The sequence below is a fragment of the Sciurus carolinensis genome, chromosome 11 (genome assembly GCF_902686445.1).
Source record: "Sciurus carolinensis chromosome 11, mSciCar1.2, whole genome shotgun sequence".
NCBI lineage: Eukaryota > Metazoa > Chordata > Mammalia > Rodentia > Sciuridae > Sciurus > Sciurus carolinensis.
In genome coordinates, this window is record NC_062223.1 from 122,675,311 (window position 1) to 122,694,139 (window position 18,829).

At 37.0% G+C, this 18,829-nt stretch overlaps 2 protein-coding genes across 2 annotated transcripts; one reads left to right on the forward strand and one right to left on the reverse strand.

Annotated features, from left to right (window-relative positions):
* Nucleotides 1–1,757: 1,757 nt before the first annotated feature.
* Nucleotides 1,758–2,693, forward strand: LOC124960285 (olfactory receptor 10G9). The gene has a single exon (XM_047518997.1). It carries the CDS (start codon nucleotides 1,758–1,760, stop codon nucleotides 2,691–2,693), a length of 936 nt encoding a protein of 311 aa, XP_047374953.1.
* An 8,707-nt stretch (nucleotides 2,694–11,400) lies between these two features.
* On the reverse strand, nucleotides 11,401–12,336 carry LOC124960378 (olfactory receptor 10G7). Its single transcript, XM_047519113.1, has one exon. It carries the CDS (start codon nucleotides 12,334–12,336, stop codon nucleotides 11,401–11,403), a length of 936 nt encoding a protein of 311 aa, XP_047375069.1.
* Between the last annotated feature and the right edge of the window lie 6,493 nt (nucleotides 12,337–18,829).

Here is an 18,829-nt window from a genome sequence, read left to right on the forward strand (position 1 = left end):
ATATTTAGATATTGAGGATAGAAGGTTACATAACAGAAATTTCTTTTATACCCATGGATTATAGCTGGTAGAATACATATGAGGTTTATGATATTAGAGCCTCATAAGGGATGCTCAAGTGGAGGAGAAGCAGGGAATTGGTCAAGTTTGGGGCTTTGTGTTTTCTGGATCTTATGGAATGTTGTGGCAGATCCCTCTATAGTGGCTGACTGACATTTTTATTTCCTCTGAGAGAAAAGAGAGAAGCCCTAATATAAGCAGGCAGTAGTGGGGGCTCCAGTAACAGTACCACGTATGAAAACTTCCTCAAGAGCTATCTTGAAAATTGAGAAATCTCTGTGAACACACAGAAAATTAAGTTATTCTAAGCTCAAAAATAATTCTGCAATATTTTCACCTGTGAAACAGCCCTGGACATGCTGTTTGACACATTTTCACTTATTAAGCAGTTATGACATGCTCACGCACTGTACTAAGTACTTTTTGTGTATTATATTTTTAATAACTTCTTGGTAATTAATGTGAGATAACATATGAGAAGCCTAGAAAATGATTTAAATTTATTGTAGACTTTTGAAACATTCATTGTCATCAATAGTTAAATTTTTGGTTCTCCAAATTTTCTCATGAATTTTGGAGAAAAAAATAGAATGTAGTAGGTGGAATTCCAAATATCCTCCAAGACTTCTGCCAGTTGGTATGTATTATGTTTTATTAGCACCTCTTTTTGAGTGTGCATGACCGTTGTGAATGTGATGGGACTTCACTCCATTGATTATATTCTATCACGTAACACTTTGTCTTAGTAAAGCAGAAAGAAGTCTCCTGATGGCTTTAAAGAGGTCCCTGCCAGGGTGTGAGTAGGGCAGATGACTGGGCCATCCTAGAACACAGTGGCCTCTAAATGCCTAACAGGATATACTCTGCAGCAGCCATCAAGAAAACTGGGACCTCATTCATAAAATTGCAAGGAATTAAAGTCTGCTAACAACCTTAATAAGATTGCAGTAGAATCCCATGCTTCATATGAGATTACACCTCCAGTGCATACCTTGATTAAAGCTTGATGAGAACTTCAGCCGAAGCCCCAGCTGATGTCACCCACATAAAGAGTGGGACAGTAAATTTTTATGTTTTAACTTACTAAATTTGTGGTAACTTATAATACATTAATTGCTATAGTTTGGATAAGTGTTCCCCAAAGGAAAACATATTAAGGGCTTGGTCCCCTCCTGGGCACTATTGGGAGATGGTGGGAGCTCTAAATGGGAGGGTCTAGTAAGAGGCCACTTGCCTCACTATTTTGGGTCCTGGTCATGAGGTGCATGATCTTACCATGGATCGCTTGCATGATGGGCTGCATCACACAGGAACAAAATCAATTGAATCAATAAATCATGGACTGAAAACCCCAACTGTGAGCAAAAATAAACCTTTCTTTATAAGATGATTCTATCTGGTACGTTACAGTAATAGAAATCAGACTAGCATCCCAATACAAAGGTAATATGACTTTCTGTTCATTTCTTCTGTCTCTCTCTCTGCCCGCATGCACCTGTGTGTGAAAGAGAGATGGTAGACCATTCCAACACATTTACCAAGGCTTTACTACACGCAAACTTGGGTACAACTCTGGAATGTTCCACCATGGATGATGCAGTTGCCACATAGAGAATGGATTCTCAGTTCTCAGTGAAATGCTAAAGGTTGGGTGCTCCTCATATGTCCACAGGCAGAGTGACCAAGAGTGAGAAGAAATGCTAAATGTGAGCCTTGTGACAACCTTCTTCCTCACCGGCCTTCCCCACGCTCCAGCGCTGGACACCATGCTCTTTGGCATCTTCCTGGTGATCTACATTCTCACTGTGCTGGGGAACCTCCTCATCCTGCTGGTGATCAGGGTGGATTCCCACCTCCACACCCCCATGTACTACTTCCTCACCAACCTGTCCTTCATTGATATGTGGTTCTCCACTGTCACGGTGCCCAAAATGCTGATGGCCTTGGTGAGCCCGGGTGGCAGAGCCATCTCCTTCTACAGCTGTGTGGCCCAGCTCTATTCCTTCCACTTCCTGGGGAGCACCGAGTGTTTCCTCTACACGGTCATGTCATATGATCGCTACCTGGCCATCAGTTACCCACTCAGGTACTCCAGCATGATGAGTGGGAGAGTGTGTGCCCTGCTGGCCACGGGCACCTGGCTCAGTGGCTCCCTGCACTCTGCGGTCCAGACCACGCTGACATTCCGCTTGCCCTACTGTGGGCCCAGCCAGATCCAGCATTACTTCTGTGATGCACCACCCATCCTCAAGCTGGCCTGTGCTGACACCTCGGCCAACGAGATGGTCATCTTTGTGAACATTGGGGTGGTGGCCTCAGGCTGCTTTCTGCTGATAGTTCTGTCCTATGTGTCCATTGTCTGCTCCATCCTGAGGATCCGCACCTCAGAGGGCAGACACAGAGCCTTTCAGACCTGCGCCTCCCACTGCATCGTGGTCCTTTGTTTCTTTGTGCCCTGTGTTTTCATTTACCTGAGACCTGGCTCCAGGGACCTCATGGACGGAGTTGTGGCTGTTTTCTACACTGTTCTGACACCTCTTCTCAACCCTGTTGTGTACACCCTGAGGAACAAGGAGGTGAAGAAAGCTCTGTTGAAGCTCAAGGACCAAGTGGTCCATTCTCAGAGCGAGTAAATGCTATGCAGTAGAACTTTCATATTTTCAAAATTAATAATATACAATTTATTCACATAAAATTTATTGCATGTGTAGTTTTTAGTGTTAAACAATGTTGGAAACCATCTATTCATGACTATTTCTTCCATGGATTTTTTAAAGAATTCTAAACATCAGAATTTTGGTTAATACCGGACATTCTGATATCTAGACTCATTTGTTTGCAAGTTCTCTTTCAAAAGTAAATTTTCTAATTGCACCTTAGATACTAAGTGGTGAATTATTCATGTATTTGAATTACTTTTTTATGGGGTTATTTTTCTTGCATGCAAAGTTTGGATTTTTACAGTTATTGGGATAATGCTCAAGGATAGAAATAAGTATCAGAGGTCATTTATTTTTGCTGAAATTAAGCAAATGACTTTTTATCTCTTATAACTGCTGTATGTTTGTGTAAGTATGTAAAATATGAGGTTCCCAAAGTGGCTAATCTCTTTACTAGCACTTCTTGACCAAGTTGATTGTTTCCACGTAGAAAAGTATCAATCTCGTTTTCAGCAATCTCTGTAACTCCCACTACCTAGACAAACTGAGAATGGTTTTTACCTTGAAAGAGACCTGTAAAAATTGTATGTTGGTGAATGGGTTCAGGATGAATAAAACAACAGATTCCTCTAACCTTAATCACATAATCTGACCAGGAATACCTTATCCTACCTTATAAGATGTTCATTTTGCATAGGATTTTTGTTTTAGATTGTGGTGACTGATCATATAGTTCAGATATTTCCTTCTGCTGCCACTTAAGAGTCTTGGAAATTTGGCAAACTTCTTCCCACTCTGGGACAGGGATGACCTACATTATAGGGAGTGGCCAAGGGTGATTTTTATTTAAAAAGCAGAAAAGAGAATATATAATCAGATAATTTTCATTGCAGCATTTCAACATCTTTCTGTTATACGAGAAAAACATTCACCTATCCAAACCCAAAGAATGGACTAAGAGACACAAACTATAGCAAAAAGTTGGATTTTGCTTTAATGATGGTGTTGCAAGATTTGGTGTCTTGCAAGATCAGGTGTATGGGGGAAACAGGCATACTCAGAATAGGTACAATCAATATTTTATGGCCAAGTGCGAGGTCCCTCACCTGGTTCCTCAGTGGCTGAGTACTGTGGATGCACGGTCTTTCCAAACGTTGCCTAGATTTTACTGTCTCCTATTGGGTTATTTAAAGAAATATACCTCTAGTTGTTTCCACTTCTGTTTGTTCTTCTTTGGCTAGAAAGTCTTCTTGTGGTGAATGTGTTCTGACAAGTACACACATCTTACTGCTTTATGAAGTTATTGTTTCTTAACAGAGAGATTTCTATCTTTGTTGGTGAGGCTGACTCCTTCTCCCACTTTCTGTTTGTCAAGGGGCTGTTGGGGTGCATGGACTTTAGATCTGCCACATTCATAGGCTATGGTGTGATCGTGCGAAGTAAGTGCTTGTGACTTTCCATTCTGCTCTGTCGCCCCCTCCACCTCTGCCCACCCCAGCTGCCTTTCTTTCATACCAGTTTTACATTTTAGGCTAAATACTGTATTCTGAAAATGGACCACCAAACTTTCTATTTCTCACATATTACAGTTAGAAAAGTAAGACTGGAACAAATAAGATACCACCCCAAACATAATGCATAATTACATAGTCAGCACACACAAAGTCCATACTTGTGAACATCTCTATTTAATGGACTGCACTTTAGACTTTTTGATCACTGCCACCATTATAGGTGTGAGAGATATTTCAGTGTTTTGATTTTTTACTTCCCTCATGATCAGTGCTGTTGGAACAGTGTTTCATATGCCTGTTGGCAATTTGTATGTCTTCTTTGGAAAAATGTCAATTCAAGGATTTTGCCCATTTAAAAGTTATCTTCTTTTTTGTTTTTCTTGTGGGGGGTGATTACCAGGGATTGAATTCAGGGGCACTTGGCTACTGAGCCACATCCCCTGCCCGATTTTATATTTTATTTAGAGACAGGGTCTCACTGAGTTGCTTAGTGCCTCACTTTTACTGAGTCTGTCTTTGAACTCATGATCCTCCTGCCTCAGCCTCCTGAGCTGCTAGGATTACAGGTGTGCCGCCTGGTGCCAGCTTATTTTTTTCTTTTATTGCTATTGAGTTGTATGAGTTCCTTGTATATTTTGGATATTAAGTTTTTATCAAGTATATCAATTGTAGAGATTTTTCTTCCATTCCATAGATTGCCTTTTTATTTCTGGTGTTTCCTTTGCTGTGCAGAATCTTTTGTTTGACATACCTCATTTGTTTATTTTTACTTTTGTTGCCAGTGTTACATAGTATTTTTAAGGATGATAAATCATTTGATAAACTTGATGTTCTCATGTTTATTTATATTTTTCAAGAATTTAACTATAATTAAATACATGAAACAATAAAATCGCACTGTTATTCAGAAACAAACCAATAAACGTTATTGAGTTTGAAATTAGTTACACTTTACAAATGTTATCTTAATCCACTCTTACAATAAATGCTAAGAGACACATGCTGTTATATAAATTCACACACCTATTGAGGAATATGGTCAAATTCTAATCTTAGACTATCTGCAAACAAAGCACATGATGTTAAACTCCAAGTTACTTTCATGTAATTTTAGGAACTTTCTGTTTTGGGAAGATAGGTTTATTAATGAATATGAATAACAACTGAATTAACAAAGCACATATTTTTATGCAGTTACCTGCATTTTATATATCAATGTAGGATTCTTAAAATAAACTACATTTTACTTTCTTGACTTGAGCCCATAATTTTATTTTTCTAGGGACTTGCCTTTGGAAAAAAGGCTATTCCATCCAACTCTGGCAGATCTTGCAGATTAACAATATTTTTCCTCTTCAATGCTACTTCTCATAGGGCATGAGAAGCCTAAAAAAAAAGCCTAGCCTAAAAAAAGATATGTGAAAGTCTAAGGATCTGCCTGTACTCCTTCCTTGGCCATGTCTTCTTCATGCAGTTGAAGATAAAGTAAGAGAAGAGATAAACAGAAAAAGATGAGGCAGGTAGGATGACAGAAAACATTAGCAAAAACTCTGGAGAATAAAGAAAATAAGGAATGATTTTAATAGTTCAGTAATGAATCTTTTCATTATCAAATAATAATTAGGACACCTCATTTTGTAAACTTCATTGTGTCATTATTATGCTCCCAGGGCTACCAGGACTGTTTTCAAAAGGGAAAAATTAAAAACAAAAGGCTTTGATGTTTGCATTTCACCCAGGGGATGATGAAACCTCAGCTCAGCTTCCTTCCCCTGATTTCAGATCTGGATCTGTTCTCTCGGGTTTCTTCTCCACAGTGCAGCTCTGGAGCACTGCACTAGATGCTGTCTGCTGAGGGTCCTCACTAGTGCTATCGCTTCCCTGATCCCTGCTATTTCCAAAGTACTGTGTGGTGTGGCCGTGGTGCATCTGATTGATTCCCCAAGCCACGACTGATGAGTTAACTAGTGGTTGAAAATGGTTTTATGAACATTGATGTGGCTGTATTTCTGTAGTATGCTGATTTTAAGTCCTTTGGGTATAGGCCAAGGAGTGGGATAGCTGGGTCAAATGGTGGTTCCATTCCAAGCTTTCTGAGGAATCTGCACACTGCTTTCCAGAGTGGCTGCACTAATTTGCAGCCCCACCAGCAATGTATGAGTGTACCTTTTTCCCCACATCCTCTCCAACACCTATTGTTGCTAGTATTCTTGATAATTGCCATTCTAATTGGGGTGAGATGGAATCTTAGGGTAGTTTTGATTGTGGAACCAACCTAGACGTCCTTCAATTGATGAACGGATAAAGAAACTGTTGTATATATATACAATGGAATATTACTCAACTATAAAGAATAATAAAATTATGGCATTTGCAGGCAAATGGATGCAGTTGGAGAATATCATGCTAAGTGAGATAAGCCAATCTCAAAAAACTAAATGATCTCACTGATAAGCGGATGATGACACACATAGGGGGTGGGAAGGGGGCAAGAATGGAGGAAGGAGGGACTCTATAGAGGGATAAGGGGGGAGGGGTGGGAGGAGAGAAAAAAAATAACAGAATGAATCAAAAACTATTACCCTAGGTCAATGTATGATTACACAAATGGTATGCCTCTACTTCATGTCCAAACAGAGAAACAAGATGTATCCCATTTGTTTATAATAAAAATAAATTTAAAAAATAAAGAAAGTGGTTTTAAGTTATAAGGAGTGAAGAGCTAAAACTGGAAGAATCTGGTTCAAATCCTGAAGTAATAGGGTGATGTTTATAGTGATCCCAAAGCTGATACTTTGCCAGTTCAGTACTGTTTTGTCAATAATTAATCAATGCAATACCTCCACCATTTTAACTAATTGATTACTAAACTTCAGGTATGGAACACACAGAGCTTTAAAATAGGATTTATACTTCAGAACCGTTGGGTTCCATAATAAATGGATGGATTTTAAAGTGTTACAAAGTATATATGAGGTGCCATGCTAAACCCCACCACATCCAACACAGATTAAGTAGAGTGAATCAACAATTGAAGGCGAAGAGAATTACACATAAAAAAACAAAGGCAAGCTCCAACAATATAACTTAAAATATTTCACATGTAGAATATGAATAATATAAAGTTTGTATGTTTTGGGATAAGTTGGAAATTTATAGAGCTTGTTTCCCTGGCCAAATAGTATTGCATTTTGAATTTTTTAATTCTGGTGAGAGAAAATTCATGCAGAAGAGAACAAAAAAAATTTTACATTTGTTTTTATTTCTTAATAATCTCAGGGTTCAGACTATGCATACATATTGACCAGGATCTTCACCCAACCAACTGTAAAAAGAAGGGGACTTTCTACTCTGCTCCTGTTGCTAGGGAAAAGGGAGCATTAGGTGGACTGCATTAAGGTGTTATTTCAAACATTTATAGTGGGACTCAACTTTCTTACAATGGGCAAAATTGTTAAAACAAACGTATATCTGTCCTTAGCCTTGGTAGAATAGGACCTTTCAAAATGAGTGTTATTATTCCCCCTTTCAAAGTTATCTTGGGAAAATATTTTTATATTATGGTCTTTATTTTCAGATGTTCGATAACCATACTACCAAAAGCAACTGGATTGCATGGATATTAGACTGAAAAGAATATAGTGAAGCCCTAAAGGTTCCGTGTCATCTAATCTATCCGATTTATTCACAGTTGGCAGAAGCAGTGGAAACCCAAAATGGAATTTTGAAAATTTGATTGAGATTTGTGCAGTTACAGCCTGGAGTGGTCAGACATCCTGCCGATAGCACCTAAAGCGAAGACAGAGACTTTTATGAGGTGAAATGTTAATGAACAAACCTTGAGAGTTTGTTATTCCTCTGTCATGGTCTTAGAGTAGTTAAAAGTTCAGTGAGGGGTGCCCAGCCATTCACCGTGGGCAAAGTTCAGAGTGTCAACACAGAAGGTGTCAACACCATTACAGGCTGCCTGATGTATAGTCATCAGACTTTACTGACAGAACACATACCAAGTTCACTCAGCATTAAGAGTGCGAGGTGGGCTTCTTTTGCTTAGCATAATTGTCTCCAGATTCCTTTTCTGGCAAATATCATTCTTTTTATGGCTGAGCAATAAACCATTGTGTATATGTACCACATTTTCTTTATCTACTCATCTGTTGACGAGCGCCTAGGTTGGTTCCATAGCTTAGCTATTGTGAATTGAGCTACTATAAATATTGATGTGGCTGAATCACTGTACTATGCTATTTCAAATTTGCTACTGTCATAAAGCATAAAGAATATAAAATTCTAAAGAACATTTTTTCAAGGAAGATTATAAAGTTCTAAATATTTCTTCATTTGTTGCAATGATATGCCTTATTAATTATTTGGTTTTCTTTCTACATTCGTATATTTTCTTTAAGAAATATAAACAACTGTTCTGGGTAAATGTTCAAATGTTTAGGTAAATTTATGTTCCTCTACATTTTATGTGGTTAAAATTTATGTTTAAAGAACAAAGGAGTTCTATTTAGGTGGAAAAAAATAAAGTGTGGAATGCAGGGATGGCTGGTGTGCTTTCTATTGTGTTCAAAAATGTTTCTGGGTAGACTGCAAGGATTCTTTACTATTATAGGTCTACTCCTACCCAGATGCCATTATTTAAACTAAAAATTGTTGACAGATGGGGCAGATTTTAAGCTCATAAAGAAACTCTTCTTTTCCATTAATAATGAGTTTTTGTTTGTTTGTTTTGCTTTGTTTTCAGTACTGGGGACTGAAAACAGGGGCACTCTATGACAGAGCCACACCCCCAGCACTTTCTATTTTTTATTTTGAGATAGGGCCTTGCTAAGTTGCCAAAGCTGGTCTTGTATTTGTGATCCTTCTGCCTCAGTTTCCTGATAAGCTGGAATTACAGGCAATTGCCACTATACCTGGTTTTATATGGTTTTTGATTATAGCATCTTCTTTTGATTCAACTGTCAAGTTTCCATCTACATTAATACTCATCTGTTCTTTCATGTTGCTTAATTTTTTCTATTAGAGTTCTTAATATTAATCATAGTTATTTTAAATCACCTCCCTGAATGAGATCTGTGGATTATGTTAATGTTAATATATTAGTTGTGATATTATGCTATGATTTTGCAATTTGTTACCATTGGAGGAAACTAGGCAAAGTAGAGAAGAACTCTATAGCACTTTATAAACTTATATATTTCTACCATTGTTTTAGTAATCTTTTCAAAGAAACAAAATATGGGTATTATCATTAAAAATTTAAATTAACTTAAACATGGTTTTGTGCAATATACATTATTATATTTGAATCTGTCAGCATAATTTCAATGTAAAACTATAATGAATCTCTTTGGACATTTACCACAATGTACCCTGCATGATGCTACATTTGTTCTCCTGCATTGCTTAACAGTGACCTTGGTGAATACAGACTCTGCTGTTCTTTTGTCTATCTAATGTTTATCATGTACCTACTACTCAATCAATGTCCCGGAACACTTATGTTAATTATAAATTAAATAAAATAGTGTGGTGTTACCAGGAATTAGAAAAAAATCAAAGTGAATCCAATGCCTAAGTGATTGCTTATCTCTATATTAGTTTCTCCTTTGCAAAATGAATTGGTTTATATAGTGGGTTCTTGTCAATCTGGTTTACTGGAATAAAAATCAATAATTAGCCTTGTACATATATTAACTGTTTCATGCATGATTTATGTAGGTCAAGTTCGTGTTATCTTTTTTCAGCACAGCCTCACAACTTAACTTAGATGTAGTTATGGCAAGCTGGCACAGTAGGTGTGTTCTTGCTCAAGCATCTCTGAGATTAAGCTGGTGTAAATGTGAGAGATGCTCTTCAGTACTAGCTTACCAACTTTCTCTTCTTGGTCTGCTAGGGAGAGTTGGTGTGTATTCCATTAATAGGGTACAAGTGGCATTTAATTAAAGCATTTATTTTTAGAGAAGTTGCTTTACATTTTTAATATATGCATAAAGGATTGTGAGGTTCATTACCCAAGTCTTATCTCCCCAGATAGTGTCTATAGTTCATTTTATATTTTAAGTCAAGCAAATGTGATTTATAGACATCGTATAATTACATGGGAAGTATTGCCTTGTAATTTAATATAAATTTGGGGATGCTCTCAGTATTTTTGATTGTATATTTTTCTCTCTAAGATTATTTACTCATTTTTAGTATATTTAGTATTTGTCCCCTGATTTCTTCCAAAAATAAACTTAAGATCATTGAAATAGACACATTTCATTCAGGATAAAAGATCAAGAGTTTTATAAATATAAAAGAAAAATCTCAATAGTTGTTATCTGTGACTAATACAATACATGCAATGCATATGGTGCATAAAAGGATGAATGTTTACTATCAAAAATCTTGGAAGCCAAAGTAAAAAAATTAAACTTATGCAGTTTTCATTAGCTCAGAAAAGTGAATAAAGGCATTCTTTGTGAGAATCAAACATTTTTTGTCTAGTATTTTCTTTTTTTTACTTTTGGTACTAAGGATTGAACCCAGGGACACTTAACCACTAATATACATCTTCAGCCCTTTTTATATTTTATTTAGAGATGAGTACTGCTGAGTTGCTTAGTGTCTCACTAAGTTGCTGAGGCTGGCTTTGAACTTGCGATCCTCTTGCCCCGGCCTCCCGAGCTGCTGGGATTACAGGCATGTGCCACCATGCTTGGCTCATCTAGTGTTTTCTAAAGAAAAAAATTTTATCATATGGATACTAAAGTATATGGTGAATTATAAATATTATGAATAATTTTTTCAATATAGAAAGTTAAAAATACAAACAAATATTTTTAAAGTATTTACTTAAATGAGATGAACTATAAGAATATTATACTACATAAAAATTCTGGAAAATATTTACATGGTAAAAATAAACCCCTTTCTAATGATTTACTTCATGGAACATAAAAGCAAGATGAGATTTTATCCTTCATAGATTATTATCATTTGACAGGTGTTTTAAATGGGATTCTGACACATGTTATGCAAGAAAAAATAGAAAATTTATTAGCAATCCCTCAAAAATTAAGTAGATATTAGGAATTCCTTTTTCAAGTGCCAAATTCATGCTGAAAGTTTAATTATAAAATTTAAAAGAAATTAGGAATTTGGGCCTTACTGTATTATTTGCTCTGAATAAACACTGACCCGTTTTTCAGCTTTGACAGAGCCTTCTTCACCTCCTTGTTCCTCAGGGTGTACACAACAGGGTTGAGAAGTGGTGTCAGCACAGTGTAGAAAACAGCCACAACTCCGTCCACAGCATCCTTAGAGCCTGGTCGCAGGTATATGAAAAGACCAGGGCCAAAGAAACAAAGGACCACGATGCAGTGGGAGGCGCAGGTCTGAAAGGCTCTGTGTCTGCCCTCTGAGGTGCGGATCCTCAGGATGGAGCAGACAATGGACACATAGGACAGAACTATCAGCAGAAAGCAGCCTGAGGCCACCACCCCAATGTTCACAAAGATGACCATCTCGTTGGCCGAGGTGTCAGCACAGGCCAGCTTGAGGATGGGTGGTGCATCACAGAAGTAATGCTGGACCTGACTGGGCCCACAGTAGGGCAAGCGGAATGTCAGCGTGGTCTGGACTGCAGAGTGCAGGGAGCCACTGAGCCAGGTGCCCGCGACCAGCAGGGCACACACTCTCCCACTCATCATGCTGGAGTACCTGAGTGGGTAACTGATGGCCAGGTAGCGATCATATGACATGACCGTGTAGAGGAAACACTCGGTGCTCCCCAGGAAGTGGAAGGAATAGAGCTGGGCCACACAGCTGTAGAAGGAGATGGCCCTGCCGCCCGGGCTCACCAAGGCCATCAGCATTTTGGGCACCGTGACAGTGGAGAACCACATATCAATGAAGGACAGGTTGGTGAGGAAGTAGTACATGGGGGTGTGGAGGTGGGAATCCACCCTGATCACCAGCAGGATGAGGAGGTTCCCCAGCACAGTGAGAATGTAGATCACCAGGAAGATGCCAAAGAGCATGGTGTCCAGCGCTGGAGCGTGGGGAAGGCCGGTGAGGAAGAAGGTTGTCACAAGGCTCACATTTAGCATTTCTTCTCATATGGAGGACTCTGACCCTGCACATAGGAAGGCAAACCTAGTATTTATGGAGAGCATATTTTGTATGAAATATGGCAACTGCTTTTTCTGTGGTTCAGTTGTCATCTATATTTTATGCATCCCCTTCACATGGAAGGCAGGCTGTCAGGAGAAATGGGTTCATCCTTATTGCAATACCAAACTCAGCCAATTAGAAAAAAGAGTGAATTCATGTGAAGTCAATTAAAATTCAAAAAGTGGAACAAATATTTTTATTTTGCAGTGAAATTTGAAAAGATAATTCAGGGTAATTTCTACCTAGCAATTAATCCTTTATTCAAGTATGTCTCTCCTTTCCTGACATATATGCAGACACACACACACAGTTACACACACATACATGGATTCACATGGACCTACACACCTCCAAACATTCAGTTCTCGGATCATCAAAGAATTTCTATTTCAGTACAATCTATAAAGCAATCTACATCCTGGATGGCTGAGGGAAAACTGTCTTCCTACATATGGTCAGCAGCAGTTGGAGTAAGGAGCAGTGGCCGACCATTGCTGGTGCCCTCCTTCCGTTCCTTTGTACTGTCTAGACGATGCCACCCTAGTCATATGAAAAATCTAATACATACTAAACTAATGTATTGATGGACAGAGTATCATTTCTTTTCTCAACTCCTCTTACCTTTGACCATTCCTATTTATATATATATTTTCCTGTTTATAATATTTTGTTACTTCTCCCTTCAGGATATTAAATAATTACACACATTCCTGCTAAAGCATGTTCAAATCATCTCATAATGTATTTTGAAATATGCAAGAAATATTAGATCTAATTATGTAGTAAAGTGATCTACGCAGGGTCTCTGGTGTTGGATTTTTCAGGACTGAATTGAATACAAATATATTCTTACTATGAAACAAACAATTGTGCCTCTGAAGTAGAAATTAGTGCATAGTCTGAAATTATTCTTAATGTTTCTGAGATTTCTATTACTCCAATCTCAGATTCATTTTTTTTTCCTTCAGTGAGAAGACTGGATGTCCCAGAATTATTTTTTCAAGGAGAAAAGTAAGAAAAATCTATGAAGAAATGTCAGGATACCTGGTTGAAGACTTGCATCTCTCCAATAAGAAAAGGATCACGTTTTCACTAAATTCCAAGATGTTTCTGTCATGCACACATATCTGTAACAATTTTCACTTTGGGGTCTCTGAAAGAAACACACTTTTCCATTGCAAAACTCAGTTGGAACTGAGTTGGATGCTTCATCATAATATCAAGGTTTTTGAATAAAGTCCTTTATTCATTTATGGCTTTAAAGAATGTAGAGTCCTTTATGAAACCATTCAATGTTGACTAAGGCAACCCAAAGTTACAGAAGAATGAAGAAAATCAAAACTGTGAGCACATGTGGTAAGAATGAAGGAAAGAAGGACTGTATAGAGGGAAAAGAGGGGTGGGAGGGGTGGGGGGGAAGGGAAAAAAATAACGAATCAAACATCATTGCCCTATGTAAATGTATGATTACACAAATGGTATGCCTTGACTCCATGTACAAATAGAGAAACAACATGTATCCCATTTGTATACAATAAAAAAAAAAAAAAACTGTGAGCACAAATACATTGTAATCACTCCCAAAATGCTCAGCAATGAAAAATACTGAAGTTTTACATTTTTGGCTACTTACCAATTTTACGACTAAACTTCGAATCATAAGGCAGAATTCAAAGCTTACAGAATTCTCAGTCTTTGATGAGCACTATTATTTTTTTCTTGCATAGTTGAAAACAAAGAAGAAAATATTACAGAAACAAACTCTTTTTAAATAGAACTTAAAATATGTTTGATAACTCAGGAGGTATTGCCTTGGCCTTAGATTCCTCATTGATGAAAATAGTGTTTCTACATTGTGATACATACTCAGAATTTTATCCAAGTGTGTCTATTAAAGTTGCTTCTGCTTTGATGGGGCATCATTCTTTAAGTCATTCTATTTATCCAAAAATTAATTTCCAAAATAAATAAACCTGACACTCTAGATTGAAGACTTCTTTTGCAGGGAGTGATTAACTTTTTTCCTGATGTCTTGTCCGATTTCAAAAGTGGAAAATACGGCTGTGTTACTCAAAGGGACAATTCTCTGGTGAGGTTCATAGTCTTTTTGACACATCCTTATCTCTATGGTGATTATGAGCCATCACAAAAAGACGCTGTGGATCAGTTGTGCTCCAGGGATAATCAGAGCACTATTCCTTCTTAGGTAAACTTCATACTAATTAAACTTCCTCCCTGGGGAGCTTGGCAGGCTTGCACTATGCATGTCCTAGGCTAAGAATGGATGCTGTCATCTTGTCTTGCTCAGAGATTTCCTCTTCTCCAAGACTTCAGTCTTTATACCTTCACTCCTCTAACCTTAGGATATGTTTACATTTCCTTTGAAAGTTTTTTTTTTAATCTCAACTTATTCTGACTAATTATTCTGACTAAAGAGAGAGAAGGTGTATGTCTCTTCATATTTTCTTCTGCAGTAATGTGTGTTTTAGCTACCAGGAAAAGGGTTTGTGAAAACAAGAAAAACTGATTCGATGTGTTAGAAGCCCAAAGAACTGTTAATTTTAAAGAAGGATAATTGCAGCTTTGTGTGCCTTTTATGCTAACGGAAATGCTACAGAGAATAAAGATCCTTACAGAAGGTATTTTGAAAAAATGAAGTCCTCTGAATTCATATTTCTGCCTGTGTCTAAATCACCTCTCACAACTCCCCATTTTCTGACATTGAGTGTTCATTTAAATTAACACATATTTAATCCATGTAAAATCACCAGACTTCCTTTAAATTCTATTTTAATAATTACTTGAGATTTAGCTATGGTTAGTATATTTTAAAATCTTTTTATGAAATGCATGCTATTAATTTTGGTTAACTTAAATATCTATTTACTCTCTATTAAATACATTTATGAATGCTATTCACTTCCATTTCATTGTCTTGGATTGTAAGGTATGGAATTATGTGTTATCTTTGTGAAATATTAATTATGTCTTTTCCAAATTAAGTGCCAATTAATTTCTTCCCTTATTGCAATGGAAGAAAACACTATTGCTGCCCACATATCTGTTGTTCACAGATTAATTAGATCTCTTCTGAGTGTTGAATAACTTGTGCCTTTTTCTATCAAGAAGTCAGTAGTGAATGCTGAGTTTTACCTTCTTCAAGATTAATAAAGGAGGGCTGGGGAGATAGCTCAATGGGTAGAGTGCAAACCCTGGGTTCAATCCCCAGTACTGCAAAAAAAAAAAAAAAAAAAGATTAAGAAAGGAATGATTTTCATTCCCACAAAAATAGAAGGGAGAACAATAGAATAGAGGAAGGGAATTAGGAGGGAGGGAGGAGGGAGGACATGGGAAAGTACTAGGAAACAAAATCTGCCAAAATGTGTTGCGTGCATGTATGAATATACCACAACCAATCCCTCTTATATATCATTGTCACGTACGAATGAAGATGATAATAATCAATAATAATAATAGAAAGAATTGTAATAGAATAGAGCAAGCAGATTAGGGAGAATGAGGAGGGGAGGGAAAAGTGCTGGGGAATGAGTTTTATCAAATTATGTGATGTATGTGCATGTACAAATAGGACAATAATGAATCTCACTATTGTGTATGATTATAATGAACCAATAACATAAAAATATAAGTAAGAAGTAATCCATTTTGGGCTTCCTTTCACTAAAGCTCAGTGAGATTCTACGCGATGGACAAGTTAGAACTGTTTTTTTCTTTATTTTTTCCAGCTTTATTGAGTATTAACTGACAAAGTGGCGTACGTTTCAAGTGTACAATGCGATGATTTTGAGACATGTACACATTGTGAAAGGGTTGCCACAATCAAGTTAATTAACACAGCAGTCAGTTCACATTGTTACCATTGTTTTGGGTTGAGAGTATAGAGGATCTTCTTTCTTAGCAAATTTCAAGCACGTGACCCAGTATTATTACTACCGTCACCATGTTTTATTAGATTCCCCAAACTTGTCCGTCTTGTAACTGAAAGTTTGTGCCACTTGATCCTTTACCCACCACTGCCAGTTCCCCACTGCTGTCCTAGTTTGCCTTTTTATAGATTTGAAACATAAGCGAGGTTATAGAGCAGTCATTTCTACACTTAGTTTATTTCATCAAGTATAATGTCCTCCTGGTTTACCCACACTGTCACAAACATAGAAGTTTCCATCATTTTTTATGGCCAGATATTCCACCACATAAGCACACATTACATGCACACACACACACACACACACACACACACACACACACACACAATTTCTTCATCCATATATCTGTTGATGGACACTGAGTGGTTTCCTTGACTTGGCTACTCTGAATGATACTGCAATCTACATGGGTGTGCAGGTATCTCCTTGATGTATTGACTTCATTTTTTTTTTTATTTTTTTGATATCCTGACTTGGGATAGCTAGATCTTATACTAATTCTGTTTTTTAAATTTGTTCTAATTTGTTATACATGACTGTTGAATGCCCTTTGATACATCACAAATATATAGAGTATAATTTTTCACTCTTCTGGGTGTACATGATGTAGAATCACATTGGTCATGTAGTCATATATATATGTATATACATATATGTATATATATATATACACACAGGGTAATAATGTTCAATTCATTTCACTATTCTTTCTTCCCCCATACCACCTACCCTCTCTTCACTCCCTGCTACCTAATCTAAAGCAACTCTATTCTTCCCTAGCCCTCTCCCCTTATTGTGAACTAGCATCCACATATCAGAGAAAACATTTGATCTTTGGTTTTTATGGAATTGACTTATTTCACTTAGCATGATATTCTTCAGCTTCAACAATTTACTGGTAAATGCTATCATTTCCTTCTTCTTTAAGACTGAGTAATATTCCATTGTGTATATGTACCACATTTTCTTTATCCATTCATCTGTTGAAGGATACCTAGATTGGTTCCAGAGTTAAGCAATTTTGAGTTCAACTACTATGAACATTGATGTGACTGCATCACTGTAGTATGCTGATTTTAAGTCCTTTGGGTATAAACAGTGGAGTGGGATAACTGGGTCAAATGGTGGTTCCATTCCAAGTTTTCTTAGGAATCTTCATACTGCTTTCCATAAAGGATTCCACCAATTTGCAGCCCCACCAGCAATGTATCAGTGTACATTTTATCCCACATCTTTGCCAACATTTACTGTTGCTTGTATTCTTTTTTTTTTTTTTTCATGTAGAACCACAGGAAAGGGAAGTTTTATTCCATGTATATAAAAATAGTCAAAATATACTATACTGTCATGTATAACTAAAAAGAATTAATTTTCTTTTTTTTTTTCTGGACTTTTAAAAAAATTTTTTTTAAAAATTTTTATTATTATTGTATACAAATGGGATACATGTTGTTTCTCTATTTGTACATGGAGTCAAGGCATACCATATGTGTAATCATACGTTTACATAGGGCAATGATGTTTGATTCATTATTATTTTTTTCCCTTCCCCCCCACCCCTCCCACCCCTCTTTCCCCTCTATACAGTCCTTCTTTCCTTCATTCTTACCACACTCCTTATCCCTAACCCTAAACCTAACCCTAAACCTAATGCTAAGCCCTCCCACCCCCCATTATATGTCCTCATCTGCTTATCAGCGAGATCATTCGTCCTTTAGTTTTTTGAGATTGGCTTATCTCACTTAGCATGATATTCTCCAATTTCATCCATTTGCCTGCAAATGCCATAATTTTATCATTCTTCATTGCGGAGTAATATTCCATTATATATATATGCCACAGTTTCTTGTCATTCTGACTGGAGTGAGATGAAATCTTACAGTAGTTTTGATTTGTATTTCTCTAATTGCCAGAGATGTTGAACATTCTTTAATGTATTTGTTGATTTATTGTATTTCTTCTGTGAAGTGCCTGTTCAGTTCCTTAGCCCATTTATTGATTGAATTATTTGGTTTTGGGTGTTAAGTTTTGTGAATTCTTTATGTGTCCTGGAGATTAGTGCTTTGAGGTGCATGTGGTAAAGATTTTCTCCCACTCTATAGGGTCTCTGTTCACATTATTGATTGTTTCCTTTGCTGAGAAAAACTTTTTAGTTTGAATCCATCCCATTTATTGATTCTTGATTTTACTTCTTGAGCTTTAGTTCTTATTAGGGAAGTCAATCCTAGACTGACATGAAAATTTGGGACCACTTTTTCTTCTAGTAGTCACAGAGTCTCTGTTCTAGTGCCTAAATCTTTGATCCACATTGAGTTGAGTTTTGTGCTGGGTGAGAGAAAAGGGTTTAATTTCATTTTGTTACATGGGAATTTCCAATTTTCCCAGTATCATTTGTTGAATAGGCTATCTTTTCTCCCAGTATCATTTGTTGAATAGGCTATCTTTTGGCACCTTTGTATAGTATGAGATAACTGTATTTGTG